This window comes from Protomyctophum parallelum (genome assembly GCF_964188405.1).
Source record: "Protomyctophum parallelum genome assembly, chromosome: 4".
In the NCBI taxonomy this organism is placed as follows: Eukaryota; Metazoa; Chordata; class Actinopteri; order Myctophiformes; family Myctophidae; genus Protomyctophum; species Protomyctophum parallelum.
In genome coordinates, this window is record NC_139700.1 from 39,050,220 (window position 1) to 39,073,745 (window position 23,526).

Here is a 23,526-nt window from a genome sequence, read left to right on the forward strand (position 1 = left end):
CATGGAATCCTCCTAGGGTTTAAGTAAATGGTCCCGCCCCCTTCCTACTAGCAGTAGGGGAAGCTTCCCTGTCTATGGTGCTTCCTTGTTATCCAGCATAGAATGGTGAAATCATTGTTTATTTTGTATGTAAAACCAAACTATTATTAACAGGCTAAATTGAAAGTGAATCGACACAGTAGACCTACCTTCACTGTAGAGTATCCATGCAGTATATACTTTAGAAATATAATAGAAAATACATCATATGTCCCACAGTCTCATTTCATTCCCAGACACACATGTAACTGGCTTTTATTCAAGTGAAATTCTATGATCTGTCCCTCCATACTGTTATAGAAACAATTAATCTATACATTTTACATCATGTCACACACATACTTCTAGAGATGTCCATGAAAATGAGAAGACAAACAAAAAAAGCTTCCTCAGAAAGCAGACGTGATAGTGTACATTCTCAGCCACTGTCAAAACACAATGGACTATATGCGCATTAAAAGAAACGTCTGACAAACATATGGACAAACAATATATTTTTAATGATTATGACCTTTGTCAGATATGTTCAGGAAAATAAAAGAAGCCATATCACACAATTAACAGTCTCGTGACAACAGCCCATACAGTCAGAACCTTCCTCTGTGCTCCTCAACAAAAATATTGTGTGCAAATATTTTTGTGCGCTTAGAAAAACAATACAGCAGGAAACAACATATGTCTTCTTTTATATTCCTCAACCGATTATTTGCAAGGGTTGCAATCGTTCAGAAATAGTGTTCGTTCCTAAGCTTCTCCTTCTGGTGGCTGTCATTGAACTTTAATGCATTCCATCAAACTTCCAGCTCCAGTTTGCCTCCTAGTGCGACAAATCTGCCGGATCAAGAAAGTGGCGTAGTTGTCCTTTCTTAAGTTTATTCACATGTCCTTGGATAGAACCAACAGAACCAGACAGCACAGCTCCGGTGTCTGTGTCTTGCTCCTGTTTCACCACAGTGGCTGGTGAGGTATTAAGTAGAAAGTTGAAGATGTTGAGGCCGGGCAAGTGACCCCTACGACCCCTAGGAAAGCCCTGATTTCAACCGGCAGGCCTTAACAGTGCGATTCCGATTCCTCAACGGGGAAGTATCCATCCTTGGTGGGGGGTGCTTTCTGACACACAGTGTCACCATCGGCAACAAAGATGGCCGTCATCTTGGCTTGTTCTTTCTTGGTCTTGGGAAGGTCGGTGGAGGGAGTAGTCAGGAAGACGAGACGCTGTATAGAGACAGGACAGACCAAGGACAGTGGACGGTGGAAAGATTAAACATATAAAAGTATGGATAGATTCTGATCTTGCCAGTTCGATTCTGCTGAGATTGTTATAAACATAATAAGCGTACCTCTCTTAAGGTCCCGGGGGTAGAGTAGAGTTTCATGGCCACCCACATGGGAATACAGAGCATGGAAGAGAAGGCCAGGATCCAGCCTAGACCATAGCCCCACCATGGATACACATACTCATTGTTGTACTTCAGAGGAGTGTACTTGATCAAGGAGAAGGCAAAGGTTCCCTGAAAACACACACAAGCACGCACGCACGCACGCACGCACGCACGCGCACAGTGGCAGGTGGTTGGTCCAGCTACAGTATAAACTAGAAAAAGTGCCCTTCCGGGCACAGGTCTCCACCAGGTTATCCACAGATCCGTGCAGTTAGAGGTAAAAACACTTTTTGGCCAGTTATAGCGCCACCTTGAGGCTGAGTTGAAATTGTTCATGTGGCATTTCGTCCTAGGCCTAGTGGGAATGTGGGTGCACAATTTCACGGAAATCACGCGATGTGTTCATGATTTGCAGCATTTTGTTTGAAACTGAGCACTCCTGTGAACTTTGGAAGGCAATCTTAACCAATCAGGATGGAGTGTGATAAATCTGAAAGACCCGTTTTGTTGAATGGCTCTAGAGAGACTGTGTACCAATTTGCGTGATGTTTGGACAAAATCTGTAGGTGTACTGTGCAAAAACTTGTTTTGCACAAAGCGGCCTCTTGGTGGCGCTATAACAGGCCGTTGTGGAAAGTTTGGGGCAGAGGTTCATCGTTGGCATCCAGGGAGTGTGTGTGCAAAATTTGGCATCGACCGGGTTAACAGTGAAGTTTTTGCACAAAGCGGCCTCTTGGTGGCGCTATAACAGGCCGTTCTGGAAAGTTTGGGGCAGAGGTTCATCGTTGGCATCCAGGGAGTGTGTGTGCAAAATTTGGCATCGACCGGGTTAACGGTGGCCGAGATTAGCCTGTCACGGACACACGGACGGACGGACGGACGGACGGACACACAAACGGACGGACGGAGTGCAAAACATACTCTCCCCACATGCCTTCGGCCTGGTGGAGACAACCAGTGATGCTCAACCTTTTTCATTTCAATGACCCCCAATTTGATATGCATTTGGACAAAGACCATCATTTGATATAACGTTTTTCCCTTTCATTCATTCATCCATCCATCCATCCATCCATCCGTTCGTTCATTCATTCATTCGTCCGTCCGTCCATCCATCCATCCATTCATTCATTCGTTCATTCATTCATTACCTCTGTTACCATTAATGTAGACTGTAAAATGTTTAAAGTTACAGACCCATAAGATTCCATTTGTACACTCTCAGAGTTGCAGGGAGGTCCCTAGACCTGACACTGAGAACCAATGCGATGTAGGCTAAACCTGAAAATTCCTCAAAAAGATGTTACCCTAACAAAAGTTGATTATAAAAACACCTCACACCTCCATAACCCTCAGCTTAACCTCACTGCTCATCTTAAACCTAACATTTTTATTTATTTTATGATACAGAGACTTATTTAACTTAACAGCTTGACTAGAGAGTGAAGTTCATTAGTACATTTAATTGTGATCAGCCACCAGGGGGTGCTATTACTTCACAATGAAGGAGGGCTGGCAGACTGTTTCTGATGAGAATGAATGGGACTCACAAAGCATGTAGCTGGGGTGAAGAAAAGCCAACAGTATTTGATGACAGCGTTTGGCCGATAGCCAATCATGTCCTCGATGTTGTCATAGAAACGATCAGCACCTATAATCAGGGAGGAGAACATGGAAGAAAACCAATCAATAATACTTACAGTATGTGGCTTGTGTAAATGACGGCCTTTGGCTTCGGCCCATGCACTCCTACAGACTGTCACCATAGGCGACAAAGATGGCCGTCATCTTATCCTGCCTTGGTGGGGCAGCACACACTCACCATAGATCCAAGCAATGCAAATAGTCTCAAAAAACGCCACAAAGAGCAGGCACATCCCACTAGCCGCGTAGTAGTCGAACAGCTGGAAGACATACATTCCTCCCTGTGGAGAGATGAGAGTTACCAAAAACACTTTGAATCTGGCTTCCTGATTTTGGCCATGTTATTATAGGTGAACATAAAATAAAAAAAAGTAAGTTAAGCTTAGCAAAATCAGTTGCAGAATCAGAATCAACTTGTCACGTCACTGGTTTACAGATGTAAACTAGAAGTGCCCCTCTGGGCACAGGTCTCCACCAGGCCAGGTCAGTTTTGGCGCTATAATAGGCCAATGTGAAAAGGGTGCCATTTCTTCTTACGCCTTGGATGGCAAATGGATTATTTGAGACATTTTGTTCCAAAAATGTGTTTTTGTTGGTGGCGCAGGCCAATGTGAAAAGGGTGGGGTTGATTCCTCAGCCTAGTAGGAACGTCCATGAAATATTTCATGTAAATTGCACGCTGCGTTCATGATTTGAGGCTTTTTCAATCCTGCAAACTGCAAAAGTTCATCGTTGGCATCCAGAGAGTGTGGGTGCAAAATTTGGCATCGATCGGGTTAACGGTGCCGGAGATTAGCTGTACGCGCGAGCACACACACACACACACACACACACACACACACACACACACACACACATGGACTGAGTGCAAAACATACCCTCTCCCCATGCCTTCGGCCTGGTGGAGACAAAAATCACACCCGTGTGAAGTGAGGGACACTCTAATCAATTATTGACCTTTTACCAACCTTGAAACATACCGTAGTTACGTCACCAAGAATGGTGCTCCCTTATTGGCCAAGGGTATCCACCGAGAAATATGACGTAAATTCTCCAATCATTGTCAATGGCATTTAATGTTTGTGTTAAGACAGAATCTACATTATAGCTGTATATAGGAGGGGCTAACTCCCCTCAAAAAGTGGATGGCATTTGTTAGTTTTCAGAAGGGGGGAAGAAAAATAAAGTTGTAATGTAGATATATTGCGTCACATGTATACACATATAGCCGTTTAAGCATAAGGAAAGCATGGAAACAGATTGGCATGTCCGCATAATGGCAGGTATGTGTGCATTACATACTGGTGCCAAAAACACAAAGCTGTGAAAAAGAAACCATGGTATCAGGTCAAGTCGGGCAAGACCACCAGGTCTTGCCCGACTTGACCTGATACCATGGTAGACCTCCAATTGGCCATATTCAGACCGCAGCCATCCTACCAGCAAGTTGATACCTAGGTGCTACTTCCCATAGACAGCCCATTCATCCAAACAAAAAAGTCCTCTCTAATTATATTAAACAACGTCAAAATCACCAACATTTCAGCTGTAGGGAAAGCTTGAATTATCCTCTTTGAATCTGTAAAGTTTTTGTTTAATAGAAATCCGTAGACATGTTATGAGCTACTTCCTGTCAAGAAATTCCTTGCGGATGATTCAGAGTATGAAAGCACTCGTTATCTGTAAAGCAACCTCCTGCTGCCTCCTGCACTATGTGCACATTCAAAACAGGTGGTACGCATGGGCCGTTGAGCGATAGTCAACGAGCGCTTCCAAACTCCAACACTTCGAAAAAATATCACACCCGTGTGAACTGAGTGGTGCAACTCCCCTCTCCCCCCCCCCCCCCCCCAGCCTCCTCTCCTCTCTCTCTCTCTCTATCTCTCTCATTAGCAGGCAACAGTGCAGCACTAATACTATCTCTCTCTCTCTGTTTCTGGCACAACAGCGCCCCTACTGGTACGGTAGTCATAGTCATACTGGTGCTCATGAACCAACACATACATAGGCACACACATAGGTGAACACGGACATTGCTGTTCCTTGGAGTGGTTGCACCACTCAAAAATCACATGCAAGGAATTTCTTGACATCCTTGCTGGCAAGATGGCTGCGGTCTGAATATGGCCAATAGGGTGTGGTGTGATTTACCTGGGTGAGCATGATGAGACCAAAGAGGAAGGAGACCACCGCTACAGCCAGGATGAACAGCTCTCTGCGGTTCTTTCTACGGAAGGTGGAGGGGTACATGTCCACCATGGCTGTCACCAGACTCTCCACACACACAAACTGATGCAGGGACAGAAAGAGAGAGAGAGAGAGAGAGAGAGAGAGAGAGAGAGAGAGAGAGCACAATATAACCACGCATCCGCCTGGGTAACGGCAGACTGCTGGACAAGCGCTGGTGCTTTGGCATGGGGGGTATTGAGTGTACAGGGTTTGATGAGGTCAGAAACATAGGTATGGTGGACATTATGGAATGTCAGAACAGCTCAGCTCCATATATGGAGACCTAAGGTGGCAGTGTCTTGAGTGTACAGGGTTTGATGAGGGCCCAGGTAGGGCCGGGCCTAAATCTTGTTGAGAATGAGAACTCTAGTTTTCGCCGGCTGCCGGGCGCGGCTGCAATAATAACTTGGGGCAGGCCCGTCTAGAGTTTGAATGGACAGGCATCAGCCAAAAGGGAGACATCGAAGAGGAAGGACAGGTGGTGTAGGATCAACTTATGGAATCAGCTCCATATATGGATATCTAAGGGTTTGAGGTCAGATGTAGAGTTGCTGGCCCGGCTCCATAATATGCAGATCTAGGTGATGATCCAGTCTTCTCCATGTATGGCTATCCAGGGTTTGATGAGGTCAGTGTCGTGACCTTCATATATGGAGACGCCGTGGTGGCACGATGTGTCACAATGCGTGATGGACTGACGGCCATATATGGTGCTGTGACGGAATCACTGACAGGTTTTACAGGTTTTCATAGTAATCCGCGACCCATGGTCGCAATTAAAGTTCATCAGTTCAGCAGTCTGCCATCACCCAGGTGGATGCGCGCAAGGGCGAGGTCGCTTCTCGCCCTCAGGGCATCTTACTGGTACTAAAAAGCCTTTGGCTTTTTTGTGTAGGCCTCATGCCGTTTTAACTCAATGTACTTTAAAAATGTCAATAAAATATTTGAGCAATCAAAAATAAGTGTGTGTGTGTGTGTGTGTGTGTGTGTGTGTGTGTGTGTGTGTGTGTGTGTGTGTGTGTGTGTGTGTGTGTGTGTGTGTGTGTGTGTGTGTGTGTGTGTGTGTGTGTGTGTGCGTGCGTGCGTGCGTGCGTGCGTGCGTGCGTGCGCGTGTGTGTGTGTGTGTGTGTGCGCGCGCGTGCGTGTGTGCGCGCGTGCGTGCGTGTGTGGCATTGGTTTTTGGAAGTGGTGTGACATGTTTACAGACTGCGTGCCAAAAAAAGGGCACAATTAGTACAACAATGTGTTCAGCCTCCTCAGTAATTAGTTTCTGGTCTGTGAGGGAGAGACAGTGATTTCTGTGTCCTTATTTCAACCCTGTTGAAGCTCTTTCACTAATTCCCACAACAATTATACTCATACTGCATGCTCTAGGTCTAGATAAATAATAAATAAATAAATAGCCTAATAAAAAATATTTAGATTATCAATACTATGTGTAAAATTTGTTTAGTAGTCCTTTTCATGCAGACAAATTCATAGAAATTATTAATTACAGATTATGCAAAATAATTGTGATTATATAAAGTCATTGTGATCAGGCGATTTTATAATAATTATGACAGGGTACCCATGAACTTGTCTTTAGGAAGTCATGTGATGTTTCAACTTAGTTATACGGCCTGTATAACTGAGCCACTCCACTGACCTCCTGACCAGAGCCAGGAGGCCACAAGGCCAGGAGGCCATGTCTGTTTTGGGCATAGTCCAAACATGTTGCACAAAATCATAGCTAACATACAACATTATCATTGCAAGGCACACTAATGACATTGTTAAAAATGAAAGAAAGCATGGGGCTAAATTAAGTGGTTGACATGTCTAAACAAACACGGGTGTAGGTAGGTGTGGGGGGTTTCAGCTTTGTCAGAAGTATGAATGCGGCTCCAAGGAAGGAACACGCACCCCGGGCTACCGGCCGGCCCCCAAATGTTCCCTAGTGTTAGCCCAGACCTTGTTGCATGGGTGTCAATATAGGCCCACCTGTAGTGCACACTTGGTTCTCTTTGCCAGACCACCTGCAAACATTCACCTGCACAATACAACCAGTCAGGACGGCTTACTCAAGCACTGGCTACATTGCCAAGTTCTCAAGCCTTTTAGCTTCAGCCTTGTTCCGTCATTCTGACTTGCTCTGTTCTCTAAATCAGTGGTTCCCAACCTTTTATTCTTACAAAGCAAGCTGAGACCCCCCACACTTGTGAAAGTGGTAAAAAAAAAATCAGGACGTATCAAATGCATAATAATACCAAACAATGACGATATACCGTATGATGGCAGAAACCCATACACATTTTAACTTGTTTTTTTGTAAGTTGATGCCATACTACAGCGTCACACAAAAGCTGCAGATGCACAAGTGACCTGCTACTTTTTTTAATCCTGAAAAGTAACGTTTTTGGACATACAACAGTATCAGGTTTACAGCCGACAGAGACGACATAGACAGGTGTGGCTATTTGTACCTTCATAGTTTACAGTATCTCACCTGACTGTCCAGTCCCAGGAAAACGATCATGATAAAGAAGCAGACCGCCCAGAAGGGAGAGAAAGGCATCATGGTCACGGCACGCGGATAGGCTATGAAGGCCAGGCCGGGACCTGCATGGTAACAAAAAGAATGAACACACTGTTTGATTGGAAACAAGAATTGATGACATCAATGAATTACCAGCTGCTGCCTTATATCCCATGGCTGAGAGGTCGGCTAGAGACGAGGCAGCCAATAAGGACGATAGGTTGTCAGGACAGCCAATGAGAAACATAGGTCTCAACTACAGAAAGCGTGCGTGAAAGCACCACAGAGAGAACATTGACCAGCTGTGCTTACACAGCAGCTGGTAAAAAAAGCGCTGCAACTATCCCTTATTTTCTTAGTATTCTATTGATTGATCTTTTCGATTAATCAAATAATCGAGAAGCGTTTCATTTTGTTTGTATACATTCAAAGAAATATGAATGAATCAATGAAGTCACAAGAGCAATGAAAAAATAAAGGGAGGCTCAAAGGATCAATTTACTGCTGCGGAGCTTTTTTTGCCTCCCTTTACATTTTTGTGTGTAATAAAAATAAAAAAGATAGCCAATGAATAGCCTCACATAAGCTCACAACACTCACAACAAGCTTTTTTGCTTGCTATTTTCGGTATTATATATTTTTTATCTTTAGAAAATAAATTATGACTTCCAGCAATAATGACATGCGATTGTATATATCCATAATTTTATGAACATTTTCTACAGAAATAATAATCTATGAAATTGATTCGTTGTTCAAATGCTGCGCCATGTGAATGATATCAAATACAAATTCAGCCTCCTTTGTTGGTCACTGCCTGGTACACTTTGGACTCACCAGATTCAGCCACTTCTTTTATGTCTACGTTCTGTTCATAGGACATGAAACCCAGGATGGAGAAGATGGCAAAACCTGCCACAAAACTGGTCCCACTGTTCAGGAAACACAGCGACAGGCAATCCCTAGGAACATCAACATAGAAGTTATAGGTATTAGAGATGCACAATATAATCCGTAGTGTAATCGGAATCGGCCATAAAAATACCATATTGTTATCGAATTGGTCAAATTATTTTCACAGATTTTCGCAAATTATAATGTGACCGCCAATGGCTAAATTCTACATTTGATTTGTGTACGCATCTCATTCAGGACAAAAGAGTATGGTATATGTATTGATTGAATGATTGAATACTTTATTAACAGGCTTTGGGCCAAGCGCCTAGGGCAGGGTTCCCCAATTAATTAAGGGCCATATTTTGACTACGGTACCAGGCTGGGGGCCGAGTCGGCACGCGCGAGGTCGAGGTCTTGCCCTGAAATTAATGTTCAGGGCAAGACCCCATTTGAAAAGGACCCCCAGTTTGACATGCAGAGGCTACTGACCCCAATTTAATGCCATTTATATCTGGGACCCCCCCCCCAAAAAAAATAAAAAAATATATATATATATATTATTTTATTTTTTATTTTCTTCCGTGGGCCACAAGGGGGCGCTCCGCGGGCCACAGATGGCCCGCGGGCCGCTAATTGGGGAACCCTGGCCTAGGGCCAAGGACCTAGGCTTGTTTCCATTGTGGTACTGTGTATAATATTGGAATCGGTCAGAATCGGTATCGGCAGATATGACCCGGCAAATAATCGAGATCGGGTCATAATTTCATAATGGTATATAAAGGTATACATAATGTATGGTGAACAAATGGTTTAATAGCTTTTTTCTTGTAACTATAACAGTAGTAGAATACTGCACATACTCAGATATGTTTTTTCAGTAAAGGTAGCAATACCACATAATGATGCAAAGCTTGCATGACTAGTTCAGGCAGACAACTTGTGAGTGCGCCTACCTGATCAGGTGACTAGTCTCATGCACTCTTTACCTGATCAGAGCGGCTATTAGTATCTGCCTACCTGCTCATTCCTGGCTTCTCTCCTGCTGTGCGGACGTGCGCCACTACTGCTGCTGCTGTTGCTGTCTCCCTGCCTTGCTTGCTGCTAACCTGCTGCTCATGAAGTTTTTGCAAATCCCACCGCCTCCCCAGCATCCACCTGTAGGCTCTGTTTCTAGATCCCCCTGCATGGGGGTCTTATTCATTCCCTGTAATTCTATTCGGCTTATAACTTAAGTTAACTAAAATTGTTACAGGGAATGAATAGGCACAGAGCCCTGACGCCAATCTATGCTTCATATATCTATGCTCAATTATGCTCAATACATATTCTAAATTCACTCTCAAAGAGTTGTCTGCCTGTCTGCCTGAAATACTCTTATGAGTAAAGGCCCTGTATCCAAATGTTTGCTCACAACACATCACATTGCAACGCATTGTGAGCTTGTTTTACATCTGCTACTTGAGTAAAGTAGCCCACACAGTTACTTTCCAGCATTGATTTAATATACTGACCTGTAGCAGTTGTTGTTGTACTTGTTGTAGCTCCCCAGGGCAGTCAGACAGCCCAGACAAATGGCATAGGAGAAGAAGATCTGCGTGCCTGCATCCATCCATACCTTCAGTTCACAAAGAAAACATGGACTGTTATTCTTAGATAGACATGAGAAAAGTGACATTTCAAGTCATAATATGTGTGTGTTAGTGTTTTCCCATTAATAAACTTTTCAACTGCATTTGAAGTGTGTGGGATTCTTTTTCCTTTCTCAGCATGTCGGGCTCTCGGTTGCCCTTCTCCTACGTACACACCTGTCGCCTGTACAGTAGGTGTGCAAAAGCCTTGTTATTTTTTTAATAAATTCTAACCTTGAAAAAAAAAGCATTTTTTCTTATCACATTGCTTCATTGTTTCTTTACAGACAAGACTAGGCAACAGAACCACAAAAAGTAATTTAGTTGTGAGCCCAATCACATAAAGTGCTGTGAGCCAGTAGCCACTTGAGCATTAGCTCCTTCAAATGAAATACAAAAACACCCCATCTATTCAATTATATTATACTATAGTGCCAAATCACAACAAGTTGTCTCAAGACACATTAGAGCAGAGACGTGACATTGTACCACTCTGAGCGAGCATTTTTTGCAACAGTGGCAACGACCAACTCCCTCTTAACTGGAAGAAATGTCAGACAGACCCATCTCTCATCACAGACATTACAAAGCCAGACCATGCAAACTCCTGATCCCAGGGACTCAAACTAGTGCCGTGAACAATGCCAGACTGGCCCATTCTCTATCCTCATCTGCCTGACGGCATCAAGTGCACTACTTTCCCAGCCAGAATTGGGACGCCAGTGTGCAGTTCCAAACTTGAATGAGGGCTCTCTTTGTTGTTGAAATGTGGGGTAAAGTGCTCCCAGAGAGCCAGGGCATGTTTTAGATCAGTGGTTCCCAACCTTTTCTGGATTAGCGCCAACTTTGAAAATCTCAGAACGCTTTCGCGTCCCACGCATCTGACCACTTAACACAGCACCACCGTGTTAAGGCCAAGGGCCGACTCATACTCCAATTTAGTGCCGAAAGAAAGTTTGTTCGAGTAGGGACCCCCGACTCGACTTTAGTTTGGCTCTATAATAATCAATTCATACTCTCTCGCGGCTAACGCCGAAGTCGCTTGTGAGTATTGGAGGTCCTTGACATGAATATATTTGTGGTCGGGAAATGAGAGTAGAAGTCCTTTGGTTTACATTAAACTGTTTGTGGCCATAGCTACATAGATGACTGTCTTGAGACGCTATTTATCATTCTTTTTTTTTACGCGAATGGAGTTCACGTGTCTCACCGTTTCTCTCTCTCTCTGTCTCTCTCGCTCTCTCTCTCTCTCTCAGCACACTTAATGAGCGAGTTGATATTGAAGTGAATGTTTTCTCATGCCAATAAAGAGCTCCTTTGAATTGATATTTCAAGATGTATTCGAGTGGAATGAGGACATTTTTGCAGAGTAGGATCAGTTAACCCAGTTGATACTGTAGGCTAGAATATATTGGAGAAGAGAGTTCATTCACGTGTGTTCTCTCTCTCTCTCTCTCTCTGCGACCTACAATACAATACAAAGGCTAATTTATTGAATGAGTGCGCATTTGAAAATAAAGAGTCTGTAGGCTATATAATATTAATCAATATTGAACAACTATACGAGACATATTTATTGTCTAAAGGCCAGCGAGAGGCAGCTAATTTATCCACTCTGCAGAGCTCATTTCCGGGCCACAAGCTTTTGTTGGCTTGTGGCTTGTGTCTCTTCTAAACTATCTGTGTTTCCTTGGCTTCACGGACGACAAATTGAACTCAAAGCTGGGCTGAATGAATGAGGAAGCCAAGGTTCCATCCTCGGCCCCATCCTCTTCACCCTCTACTACATGCTCCCCCTTGTTTCGTGTCATTAGCCGGCATGGGGTATCCTACCATTGCTACGCTACATATACTGTAATATAGTTATTATGTATTGGTATCACTTTGAAAAAACACCATTTCAAGGTTTTAAAGAAACAAATACCACTCTTGTGCCGCCTCCAGCCCATAGGAATACGAGCAGTGACTTATCACTTCATCCCCGCCCGGCTTCACTCATCTGAACACGGGCCAATTGTGCAACCCCCCTCTGTTTCTGGCACAACAGCGCCCCTACTGGTACTCATAGTACTGAACACGGACACATAGGTGAACACGGACATTGCTGTTCCTTGGAGTGGTTACACCACTCAAAAATAGCAAACGTAGCTGATTGACAAGCTCAAAACGCATCGCGGATCTGCTAATTTTGATACTTATTACTTATGTGTGATGATGTAGTATGAAAAATATGGAGTTTCTCCCCGACAGCGGCAAAATCCAAAGAGATTACCAGTACCTGTGGGTCAGACAGTCGGCTCAGGTCAGGGTAGAGGTAGAACTGGATTCCTCTGTACGCTCCAGGCAGGGTCACTCCTCTGACCAGCAGGATGAGCAGCATGGCATACGGAAACGTAGCGGTGAAGTAGACCACCTGAGAAAGATTTTATCCTCTGTGTAGAAATACATGTCGTATGCCTTATCGCCAGCAGCTAAAGAGTGTGGGGTCGCGCCCCCAAAATAGCGGATCTACAAGAGAGCTTGTTGGATCTGCTATTTTCGCAAATTCTTTGCCAAAAGTGCCCTTTTATGGAATTTCAGCGCCTGCCTCTCTAACGTTCTCTCCACATCCCTGTTAATGTAAATACCTTTCCAGTTGACTTGACTCCCTTCCAGATGCAGAAGTAGCATATGACCCAGGCTATAGCCAGACACCCCACCAGGTCATAGTTCAGAGATCCCATCTGGTCGATGCCTGGGGAGATCCTCAGCACCCTGCGCCTAGTGGCATGTGGAGATACAACCATGAATACAGGTCTACACTACCACACACGCACGCAAGCATGCACACACTTTGTACTTGCACAAGTACAAAATACATTTGACTATTTTCAAATGGCTTGTTGATTGGCTATTTTCTCATTTCTATTTTCTGATTTGTATACATTTTGAAAACTTGAAATGGGTTGAAATCTTTGATGCCAATGTACTGTACAATGTCAATTTTGATTACCCTGACTTGTACTTGCAGTATTGATACTTTTACTTAAGTAAAATAAAACATTTGAGTACTTTTTCCACCACTGCATTGGAGCTTTCTGCAGGACAGCGACGATATATTTTCTTGTAGTGTACAATGTACATTTTCCTCCAATTTAACTTTCTTTGGGTTTGTTTTTGGGACACGCAGAGACAGCTTTTCTTGGGTGACAGACAGTTGTGAGAACAGATTCTTACTCCCAGAACTCGATGACAGGAGAGGTGCTGGTGTTTTCACGCTGCACACTGATGCCGCTGCTGTTCCTCCTTTGAAACTCCATGCAGGAATCTTGAAAGGAGGAGGGAAACAAAAAGGCATTCATTCATGTGCTGAAATCCTGGGCTGTCTCAAAGGCTCTCCAAGAGAAAAAGACCAGTGTGAGAAACAATGTCACAACGAGTTTGGAGTGAAGAAACTGTGAGGTTATGCTTGCTTAAAGACGCTGTATTAAGTGATATTTTTTGGTTAAAACAAAATAGGTTTTTGTTAAAAAGTTAAATCTCTATATTCAAATTGCTAGTGTTTCTTTCCCCCCCAGTAACAGGGGTCTCCCCGTACTCCAGCAATACAATTTCAGGAGGGCTGCCAAGCCATTTAGGATTCGTCCTAAATGGCTTGGCAGCAGAAGGCATTTTTAGAATCGGCCATAGTCCTAAGGACTATGGCCGATTCTAAAAACGCCTTCTAAATCCTGATCTAAGTCTTCTGAAGGCCCGCTTCCTATACAAACCAATTGTAGCTTCAAACTCCATTTTAACCATGTCAGATCCATCAAAATCTAAAAGTTATTATTTTATTTATTACATTTCTTTCAGTGGATTCAGAGGGTTCAAGTGTTTTTGTGTGGTTTAAGTGTTCGGTACCCATTTGTGGGCCATGGACCAATTTTTATGGATCACGACTCGAGTAACATTTTTATTTTCCTAATAAAACAAAAAGTTAAATAATGTAATTATAACAAACAAAACAAATCCAAGAAATTCCATAAATAAAAATAATAATTAAGTAGTGAAAATAATTAGCGAGGGTAGTGTGTTTGTGATTTAAACAACCTGTATTCCATGAGTTGTTGCATGAGGCCCAGGGCAGGTCCCAGGTGAAGGAGTGGGACAGGTAGAAGATGGCCCAGGCCAGCACCACGATGTAATATATGTTCAGCAGACCCACGATCACCTGGGTGGCATAACCCAAACCTGCAATATACAGCAGAAACACATGACGCAAACCTGCAATATACAGCAGAAACACATGACGCAAACCTGCAATATACCGCAGAAATACATAACACAAACCTGCAATATAGCAGAAACACATAACCCAAACCTTCAATATACAGGGGAAACACATGTGATTGATTGATTGAAATATTTGTATTAACAGTTTGCAGAATTACAGTACATTTCAAGCACAACTCAATACAAAGATTGTTAACTGTGAGTGGACGACCCAATAAAGCATTACACTTGTTTACACGAGGGTCCACCTTGTTCAATTCATCAAAACATTTAGAGACGTACAAATAACTTCTAAATAATACATAACCCAAACCTGCAATATACAGCAGAAACACATAACCCAAACCTGCAATATACAGCAGAACACATAACCCAAACCTGCAATAAACAGCAGAAACACATAACCCAAACCTGCAATATACAGCAGAAATACATAACCCAAACTTGCAATATACAGCAGAAACACATAACCCAAACATGCAATAATACAGCAGAAACACATAACCCAAACCTAGTATACAGCAGAAACCAAATTAACCCGAACCAATAATATATATATAGGCCTACAGCAGAAACACATATTGTAAGTAACCCAAACCTGCATTATACAGCAGAAACACATGAATGAATGAAACCGTGTTGATTTCCATTGCCGACTCACTCCCAATCTTCCACCATAGTCTGAAAACTCAGCTTACTATTTTGCATAGCCTCGACGACCTTGCAGGCGTATGCAAAGGCGAAATAATTTAGATTGCACATTATGTATATATAGGCATAGCATACTTATAGTTTCATTGTACAGATACTCTAGAAGTTTGTATGTATGTACTGTATGTATGTATGTATTTACAGTATTTTGTAGAAGTACTCTACTCTATGGAAGAACCGGTAGGTTCTTACTTTAGCTTATGATCCTTGATGAATATTTCCTATTTGATGTATCACCAATTCACCATATGTGTTGCTCTTGCTTAATACAAGTCGCTCTAGACTAAGAACGTTTGCTAAATGCCTGAATTGTAAATTGATTGAGTCGACTAAAATATATATTTTTTGCAGGGCGTGATGCCATTGAAATGGCTGATTTTCACTTAGCGCCAGGAATGTTATTTATTTGATCGTTGTCATGGTAACATGTCGTCTTGGTAACATGAATTTACCTGGGCTCCAGGTGACCGGGACCTTTGTATCGTCATTTGCTTGTATCGTCATTTGCTTGCACAAGCTTCAGCAGAGGAAATTATGGTACAAAGATCTCAGTCACTTCAAAATTGCACTTAAGTACCGTTACTTAGTAAATGTACTTAGTTACTTTACACCACTGGCGAAGACCATGTTTTGCTCCTGTGACTGTCTGACAACTAATCTCAGGCACAGCCGGACCAGTCGGTGCAAAACGTAAAATTATCAAAGGTCAAGGTAACAAATTACATAAGTGTCTGTATATAGTGTACAGTGTATCTCAGGAACAGATCGATTGTCTGTCGGGTAGAAACCTCATACCAAAAATGGCATTTCAAATTCAGAAATAGCTAAATACGGCTCAAGCTCTAAACCTGTCGCTTTGTGCACGTTTGGTCTTACAGATCTTCTACCGTTGATACTTTCATGTTAATATAAGAAAAAACACCAAAAGTTGGAGATGAGGTTTCTGCCCGACAGCAACAGTGGCGGAGATTAATCAAAGTACATTTACTGGAGATTCGTTCAGAGCTATTTAGTAGAGTATTAGAAAAAAAATACAATACCCTACAGGCCTACACAATTTGCCACATAGATTGCAAATTTTCAACACTAGATTTTTTTTTAAATAATGGGAATCACCTGCATGGATTCATCATCACAAGGGACACATTCAATTCAATTCAATTTTATTATAGTGTCAAATCACAACAAGTTGTCTCAAGACACTTTACAACCAACAAAGTTCCACCCAGAGCAAGCAATATTGCAAATTTGCGACAATGGTAACGAAAAACTCCCCTTTAGGAGGGGAGAAACGTCAGGCAGAACCCGACTCTAGGGTGGGCGGCCATCTGCCTCGACCGTGTCGGGGGGGGGGGGGGGGAGTAGACCCTCACTACTCAGAACCTGACTCATTCCAACAAACCTCATGGGATGATATGGACGTGGCTGGCATAGCCACATCATTGTTACTTTTCTGTTGCCTTTAGAGAGACGCAGACTTTTATGCGCCGTGTTCAGATCCAGTGTGATTGCACAAGCATACTGCAGGAACTCAGCTCTGGTGAGGGGACCGGGTTTTGGTGAGGGAGGAACATCTTGGAGTCCTCCTGTCTTCAGGCTCTCCACCACCTCAGCCAACATGGTGTTTCTACTCAGAACCGGTCTGGGGATGAAGGCACTGTGGACATTCAAACTGGTCATAAATGTTCCAGTATCCATCGATGCATTGGCTGCAGTAGTTGTGTCCACACGGTACACTTACTGGATCCATCAGTAGGTACAGACATATAGTGCAACAGGGTCCAGTTGAACTTGCTGCATCATTTTCTTGTTGACTTTGACAAACAGAATACTTCTCTGCAGGTGTTTTAAGTACCGCTGATTACACCTCGTCAGGGCTGTTGGGGTGTGAACCATAGGTGTGAACAAACTAGCTTTGATTGACAGCTCCCTTAAGTTAACCATGAGGGTACCCTGGTTAACCACTCCCCCTTGAAATGATTAGCCAAATTCCAATACCCTCACTCACACTCGGTCACTCCAGCATAGTGTTGATGGTGACCTGCTGATCTGCATCTTATGAACTTCACATAATTACATGGAGGTCTTATACGTGGCATAAATACAGCTTGGTTGAACTCTGCTAATAAACAAACCGCAATAATTTACGTTCAGACACTGACGTTATGTGATGTCATTGTCAACGCGATTGTCACATATTTCAGCAGGTCACCAATTTTACAGTAACACCACCATGCTGAGTGTGAGTGAGTGAGTGGCCGAGATTTGGGGTATTGGAATTCAGCTGTTGCATTTATTTGGGGGGGGGGGGGGTGGTTAACCAGGCTACCATGAGGGCAATCTGGGTACCCACTACCCATTGGCAAAACAAAGGAAAATTAAGCACTCTCTTTTCCTTTGACAGTCTGTCTCGAGAGACTACCATGAGGGTACCTGGACGGACCACACTTTGAGACAACACTGGGTGTAGCAGAGTGTTTCAATTGAGCCAAATATCAGCACCCTGACTCTGTTTGATGGAACGATCCTCCATTAGTTAACTTGATCTGTGAAGTAAGGATCAAGAGGCCCAATTTTCTTCCAATATAGCTACTGTGCATAGAGCTAATTTACTCTGTTAATCATTCTTATATAATCTTACCTTCAAACAGAGGGCAGATCTTCCTCCAGCATGTGATGCCTCCCTCGCTGGTGAACTGACCCAGCGACGTCTCCAGGAAGAACACAGGGATGCCACACGCAAACAGGAAGATCAGGTACGGGATGAAGAAGGCACCTGTTTAGGAGGAGACAGCTTTTCATATAGCTTTAAAGTGATGTACTGAAGGTGGTGTATATTAGTTATTTTTTTTAATTATTTATTTTTGGGCGTTTCAATTGCTTGCTACGTTTGATGCTGTTGTGTGAGTGACACTGTAGTATGATCAAGTAGTAGGGCATTCATTTACGAGAGAACAAAACAAATATGGAGATAGGGGAGGTTTCCGCCCAACGGCAACGTGCTTCTCACCTCCTCCGTTTTTGTAGCACAGGTAGGGGAAGCGCCAGACGTTGCCCAGGCCTATGATCTCTCCAGCCACTGATAAGACAAACTCTATCTTGTTGCCCCACTGGCCTCGCTCTGTCAACTTCTGCTCTGTGCTGTCGGGCCCCGTGTCCCGGGGCCCGGCGGCGTCCATCTTGGACAGGTTGTCCACCTCGCCTGCAGGTTCTGAACAGGGGTGAAAATGCAGAGAACCCATTTCACTAAATGCAAATATACAGTTAAGTAATAAAAAAATAAAATAAATGAATGAAAAAGTGGCAAAAAAGGAACTAAGTATAGGCTACATTTACTCAAGTGCTATTACTGTGAAAGCCACCTCACTTTTATCTGTAATTGCGCGACAATAAAGTTAGAAGTACAATGGAAACATTGTTATCCTTTTAGCCTAAGCGTGTGTGCCTCCGCACTGTTAACATTTTGGAACAATACATTTAATACATTTTAAAAAAAATATGAATTGATTTATTTTATTTATTTATTTTAAAATGTTTTACCTAATGATATGCACAAATTGGACCACCATGGTTGAAAGTGGGTAATATAAATATTGTTCAATAACTAGCCTTTAATGGATCTATTGCAATATCTTGTTTGTTGATATCACGTTGCCATGGTTCCATAATGTTTCCAACCGGAGTATGTAAAACGCAAAACCTGCATCACACACCTGCATCACACTAATGTGTGTCAGTGTCCATTATGAAACCTTCCATCTGAGACCAAAATTAGCTATCAATAGTAATTGTTATTGTTCAGATGGTTCAACAGTTCAGGAGTCAGAAATTGAAAGAAGACTATGAAAGAAAGGTGGCTAAAATTCAGCAGATGATCCAGCAGCGACAACTGATGCAGATACGGAGATAGCGAGCTCATTGGTGTGATTGAAGAAAATCAGAAAACATCAGAGAAACAGGCTGGAGGCTTCATAGAAAGAGCTGCAACTGGACATCATTCAGTTACAGAAGAGAAGCTCTGAGCTGAAGCAGCTCTCACAAACTGAAGACCACCCCCACCTCCTCACATCCACCAACACCCCATCACAGACTGGACAAAGGTCAATGTCCATCCGTCTTCATGTGAGGGGACTGTGAGGACAGCTGTGGCTGAAGACGCTCAGTCAAGAGATGGAGAAGTCTTAGGAACACTCCTGAGGTTCAGTTTGAAAAAAAGACTGACTGGGCTTTAGGAGAGGCCAGATAATCATCAATAGGAATGGAACAATCTGAGTCGCAACAAAGGTTAGTGGTCTATATGGTTGAGGAATGGAAATGAGACAATTCTGTGGGAGTGTTTGTGGATTATGAGGAGGGTCTGGGCTCCTTTCATGATGTGAAGGCCAGAGTTCATCTCTACTCTTTCACTGTCTGCACTGATGCATTTGCACTGTACCCTTCTTTCAGATGATGATACAGTATGGTTGTGGGAGAGGGTGAGAAAGCTGTCTCCGTGTGTACAGTATGTATGTGTCTGTATAATATCTGTATCTGTATGTTTACTGTATGTTTCTTTGTATCTTGTTCATGTTTTATGGGTACCCCTTGAAAATGAAATCTGATGCATCTCAAGGGTCTCTCTCTCTCTCTGTGTGTGTGTGTGTGTGTGTGTGTGTGTGTGTGTGTGTGTGTGTGTGTGCGTCTGCAATCCCACCATGACGGGGAGTGCAGTGGCCGGTATCGAGTCCGTCCGTTTTCCAGGACCAGCACAAAAGCCTCTGCCCAGGCTCTGGCCCTGTTCACCCATATCTCCATATATGGAGCTGGCCAGTGGGACACAGACATAATAACTGGGTGGGGCCTGCATTTCCAACTTGCGTAAATTCCAAGTAGGCCAGTGCCCAACGAGCAGCGCTCTGGTCAATATAAAACGGAAAACAAATGAATAAAATTAACAGTTGAACACCCAATCATTACAGGACATTGCAATAAGGACACGACATGACACAAAGGAGTTGCAGGCACATAAAGTTTAACATCTGTTTGGTGTTTTAAATTGTCAACAGACTGAACAGAACAACTTAGGTCCAGAAGTATTCATATCATTCCACAGTCCGAGGACAATGATGTTGTGTATGACAAGCAGGTTCTGGACAGCCAGATAAATGCCTCGTTTGAAGTCGGTCGGTCTGATGGTTCTCGTGCAACATCAACATAATTATTATAGTTAACTAAAACTGATGAAATGTCGAAAAATTTAATATCGAAAAGATTTACAAAAAAAAGATAAGTAACTGAATTGTATATTCACAAAACTAAGTGAAACTAACTAAAATCATAGAAAAAATATACCTTGGTTTTAGTGTTAATTGAAATATTTGAATTACTAAGTATACTTTTAAATACTTGACCAAGAGTATCCCAGTAGGCATACCACCACTGAACATCATACGCAATACATCAAGTTGTGAGCTTGTACTATTAGTCTAGTCTCTGGAGGGGGGTCTCCTGCACCCCCCGGAAATATACTTCTAATCAGTGTTTTCTTATTGGAAAAAATGTGCTGAAAATGATGAGCTATGATAAAAAGTTGTCAAAATGTCCCACCTACCTCAAAATCCACTGTTTTGTATATGGCTCTGGCGAAATTTTGTAAATGCAAATATTAATTCACCAAAATTCCATAAATAGACATGGTAGTCTGAAATTTGTCATGGACTATCCTGACACATAAGGGTAAGTAGCAGAATAGCATTTTGGGGCTTGCTACCATTGTATTTATAAATATGACCTATATAATCCCCAGAAACACAGAAAGATATACTGTCCGCTTGACAAATGACAACAAAGATGGTAATTTTCCAGCACTTCTTTGTGAGTATCACTGCCCCACTTGTATATAGAAAACTTCCCATATCCATAAGCTTTAATTTAAGCCCAAGATGACCTTTCTATCTTGAAAATTACTCTTTCTGTAGCCAAAAGTCTGCACTATACCTCAAATCGGAGAAAATATGAAATTCAGTCAGTAGCTTTCTATAAGCCTAGAATCCAACAATAGGTTTCTATGTGCAAATAAGATGTCTAGACAGAGTTTTTAAGCAAGCTTTATAACATATAGCATAACATCACACACAAAACAACATCCTCTGTAATGAACTAAATACACACATTACAGAATCCTGCCCTGTACACAGGGAAATTTTAAAGCAACATTGTACAAACAGTGTCCACCATGTACACTAACTTGCACCATGCATAACAAAATGCACAGTCACATTAATCAGTCATCATAGAACTCGTCAGAGTCAACATTTTCCTCAAATTCCTCAATCTCGTTGTCTTCTTGTCCATGATCTCCAGTGTCAAGGAGATCAACCAGTGAGGTTGGTAGGACTGGACCGCAGGACCACACTGGTGTCAATTCCCCTTCGGTTTTCAACCATCCCTGCCCTTCATCATAGGGGTTTGGTTTTTCCACAATAGCTTCATCAGCTCGCTTGTATAAAGCAACACGGTGGTTCACACGTTGGATGTGTGGCTTCAGAGCAGAGTAGCATGGAGGAAGGCGAGCCAGGTCAACTTTAGATTTAGAACCGAGTTTGTCATCCGCCCCCACCATTTTCTGCAGCAACTTGGCACGGGCGACATCCACTGAAGACTCGTGACTCTGTCCATACAGCAGACACGTGAATTGCTCCAACTGCCTCATCACCTCAGGCTTGACATTCCAGTCGTCACCAAGCTGACGAAATGCCTCGTGAAACCTGGGATTCTTTTCCAGCTTTTTCAAGGGCCCCACCTTCCCCTTCCCTTTGAATGCACTGGTGCAGTCTTCTCAACTGAACACATAGAATCCCAGAAGAGTGGCACAGTAGTCTTCTCCCAGGGATTCCGCAAGCTCAGTGAGGTTGAGAAGTTGGCGATGCTTCCCTGATCCTGTGTCTAGGTACACCGTCAACTTGATGGCATGAGCATGGTACAGAAGAATAGCAAAAATGTCTGTGTCTGGTGTTCTGACCACAGCACTCTCGTATCCTAGCGCAGCAGCATAATGAAGGTACAGCACCACCCTTGTGTCAGTTTCTTCCTGGTTGCTGTAAATTTCAGGGCGCTCACACACCTCAACCTGAAACACTGGGCCATTGCATTTTGATTACTTCACCACCAATTCTAGATCTAGACAAAAAATCTCAATAAGAAGAATATAGGCTTCCTATTTACCTTTCCATTTGATGAGGCCAGTTGATGGGCTTTCCCCTCCACGATCAGCACTGCCATCTCTGTTCTCTCCAGCCTTGAAGCTGCATGTTGGTCACTCCATACACGTAGCAGGAGCTGGCAAAACTGCTTTTTGTTGTCGTCATTGGCAAGAAACGTCTTGAAGTCATATGGCTTCCTAGTTGCTGGTCCAGCCAGAATTATTCTATCTGAGCTGCCCCGCCTCAACCTTTCTTGGGATTTGATTGATTCTGGATGGTAACTGTCAGTTGAGAACAAAAAGTGCTTCTTGGCCACCATTTGATCAAGTATCTGCAGACATATTTCACCACAGGTTGGGGGAAGGTTGGTAAGAACATGAAGCAGTGCCATGCCATCCTGGATGAAGAGAGCATCCTTGGGGTAGGTCAGATTTCCAGGGGTTGAATCTTCCAGAAGGTAGTGCAAGAAGGAGGCTTTATTGGTCTTGGAGAAAACACCATCCTGTGTCCCTAGGCTGGGGGGTACAGGCACCAGGCAGTATTTCATCAGTTCTTCCAAGACCAATGGCTCATCTTGACTCTGAGACTTAACGAGGAGCTGTAATGCAATGTTGCTTTGCTCCTGATACTGAATAACCTGGAATGATACAACGTGGTGTTATGTTGATGTGGTGTTTAACATTACAAATATAATGTAAAAAATAAAGATTACCACTTAATTACCACTTAAAATGCAACATTACCTTCCCCTGTGAGGATGTAAGGGTGACCTTCTTATGGCAAGCCTATGTGCTCCTTGATGGGGTCTTTCTGTAGGCGTTTCATTAGCTTTTCAGAACGATAATTTGAGTTCTCGTGCCCATTCAGTTTCAATTGTTCGACATAGACCAAGCGTAAGGAAGCTAGCTGTAGGACTTCATTTTGCTGGATGATATGAGTTTTAATGTGTTCCAATACCGAGATGAATGCTTTTTCATGGGCAGCTGACATACAATCCTGTTCAGTACCCTTGGCTCCTTTGGCTCTTTGAATCCTGCGTTCAT

At 43.0% G+C, this 23,526-nt stretch overlaps 1 protein-coding gene across 1 annotated transcript; it reads right to left on the reverse strand.

Moving 5' to 3' along the window:
* Positions 1–659: 659 nt before the first annotated feature.
* Positions 660–23,526, reverse strand: LOC310857192 (sodium- and chloride-dependent GABA transporter 2-like; the record flags this gene model as incomplete). Its single annotated transcript, XM_083762802.1, has 16 exons — positions 660–1,254; positions 1,380–1,550; positions 2,972–3,072; positions 3,244–3,346; positions 5,217–5,354; positions 7,783–7,895; positions 8,650–8,774; positions 10,221–10,324; positions 12,616–12,750; positions 12,965–13,097; positions 13,554–13,644; positions 14,409–14,549; positions 17,944–18,078; positions 18,313–18,513; positions 22,832–23,120; positions 23,491–23,526. The coding sequence occupies 16 exons, from the start codon at positions 23,524–23,526 to the stop codon at positions 1,090–1,092; spliced, it is 2,181 nt and encodes a 726-aa protein (XP_083618928.1). The 3' UTR covers positions 660–1,089.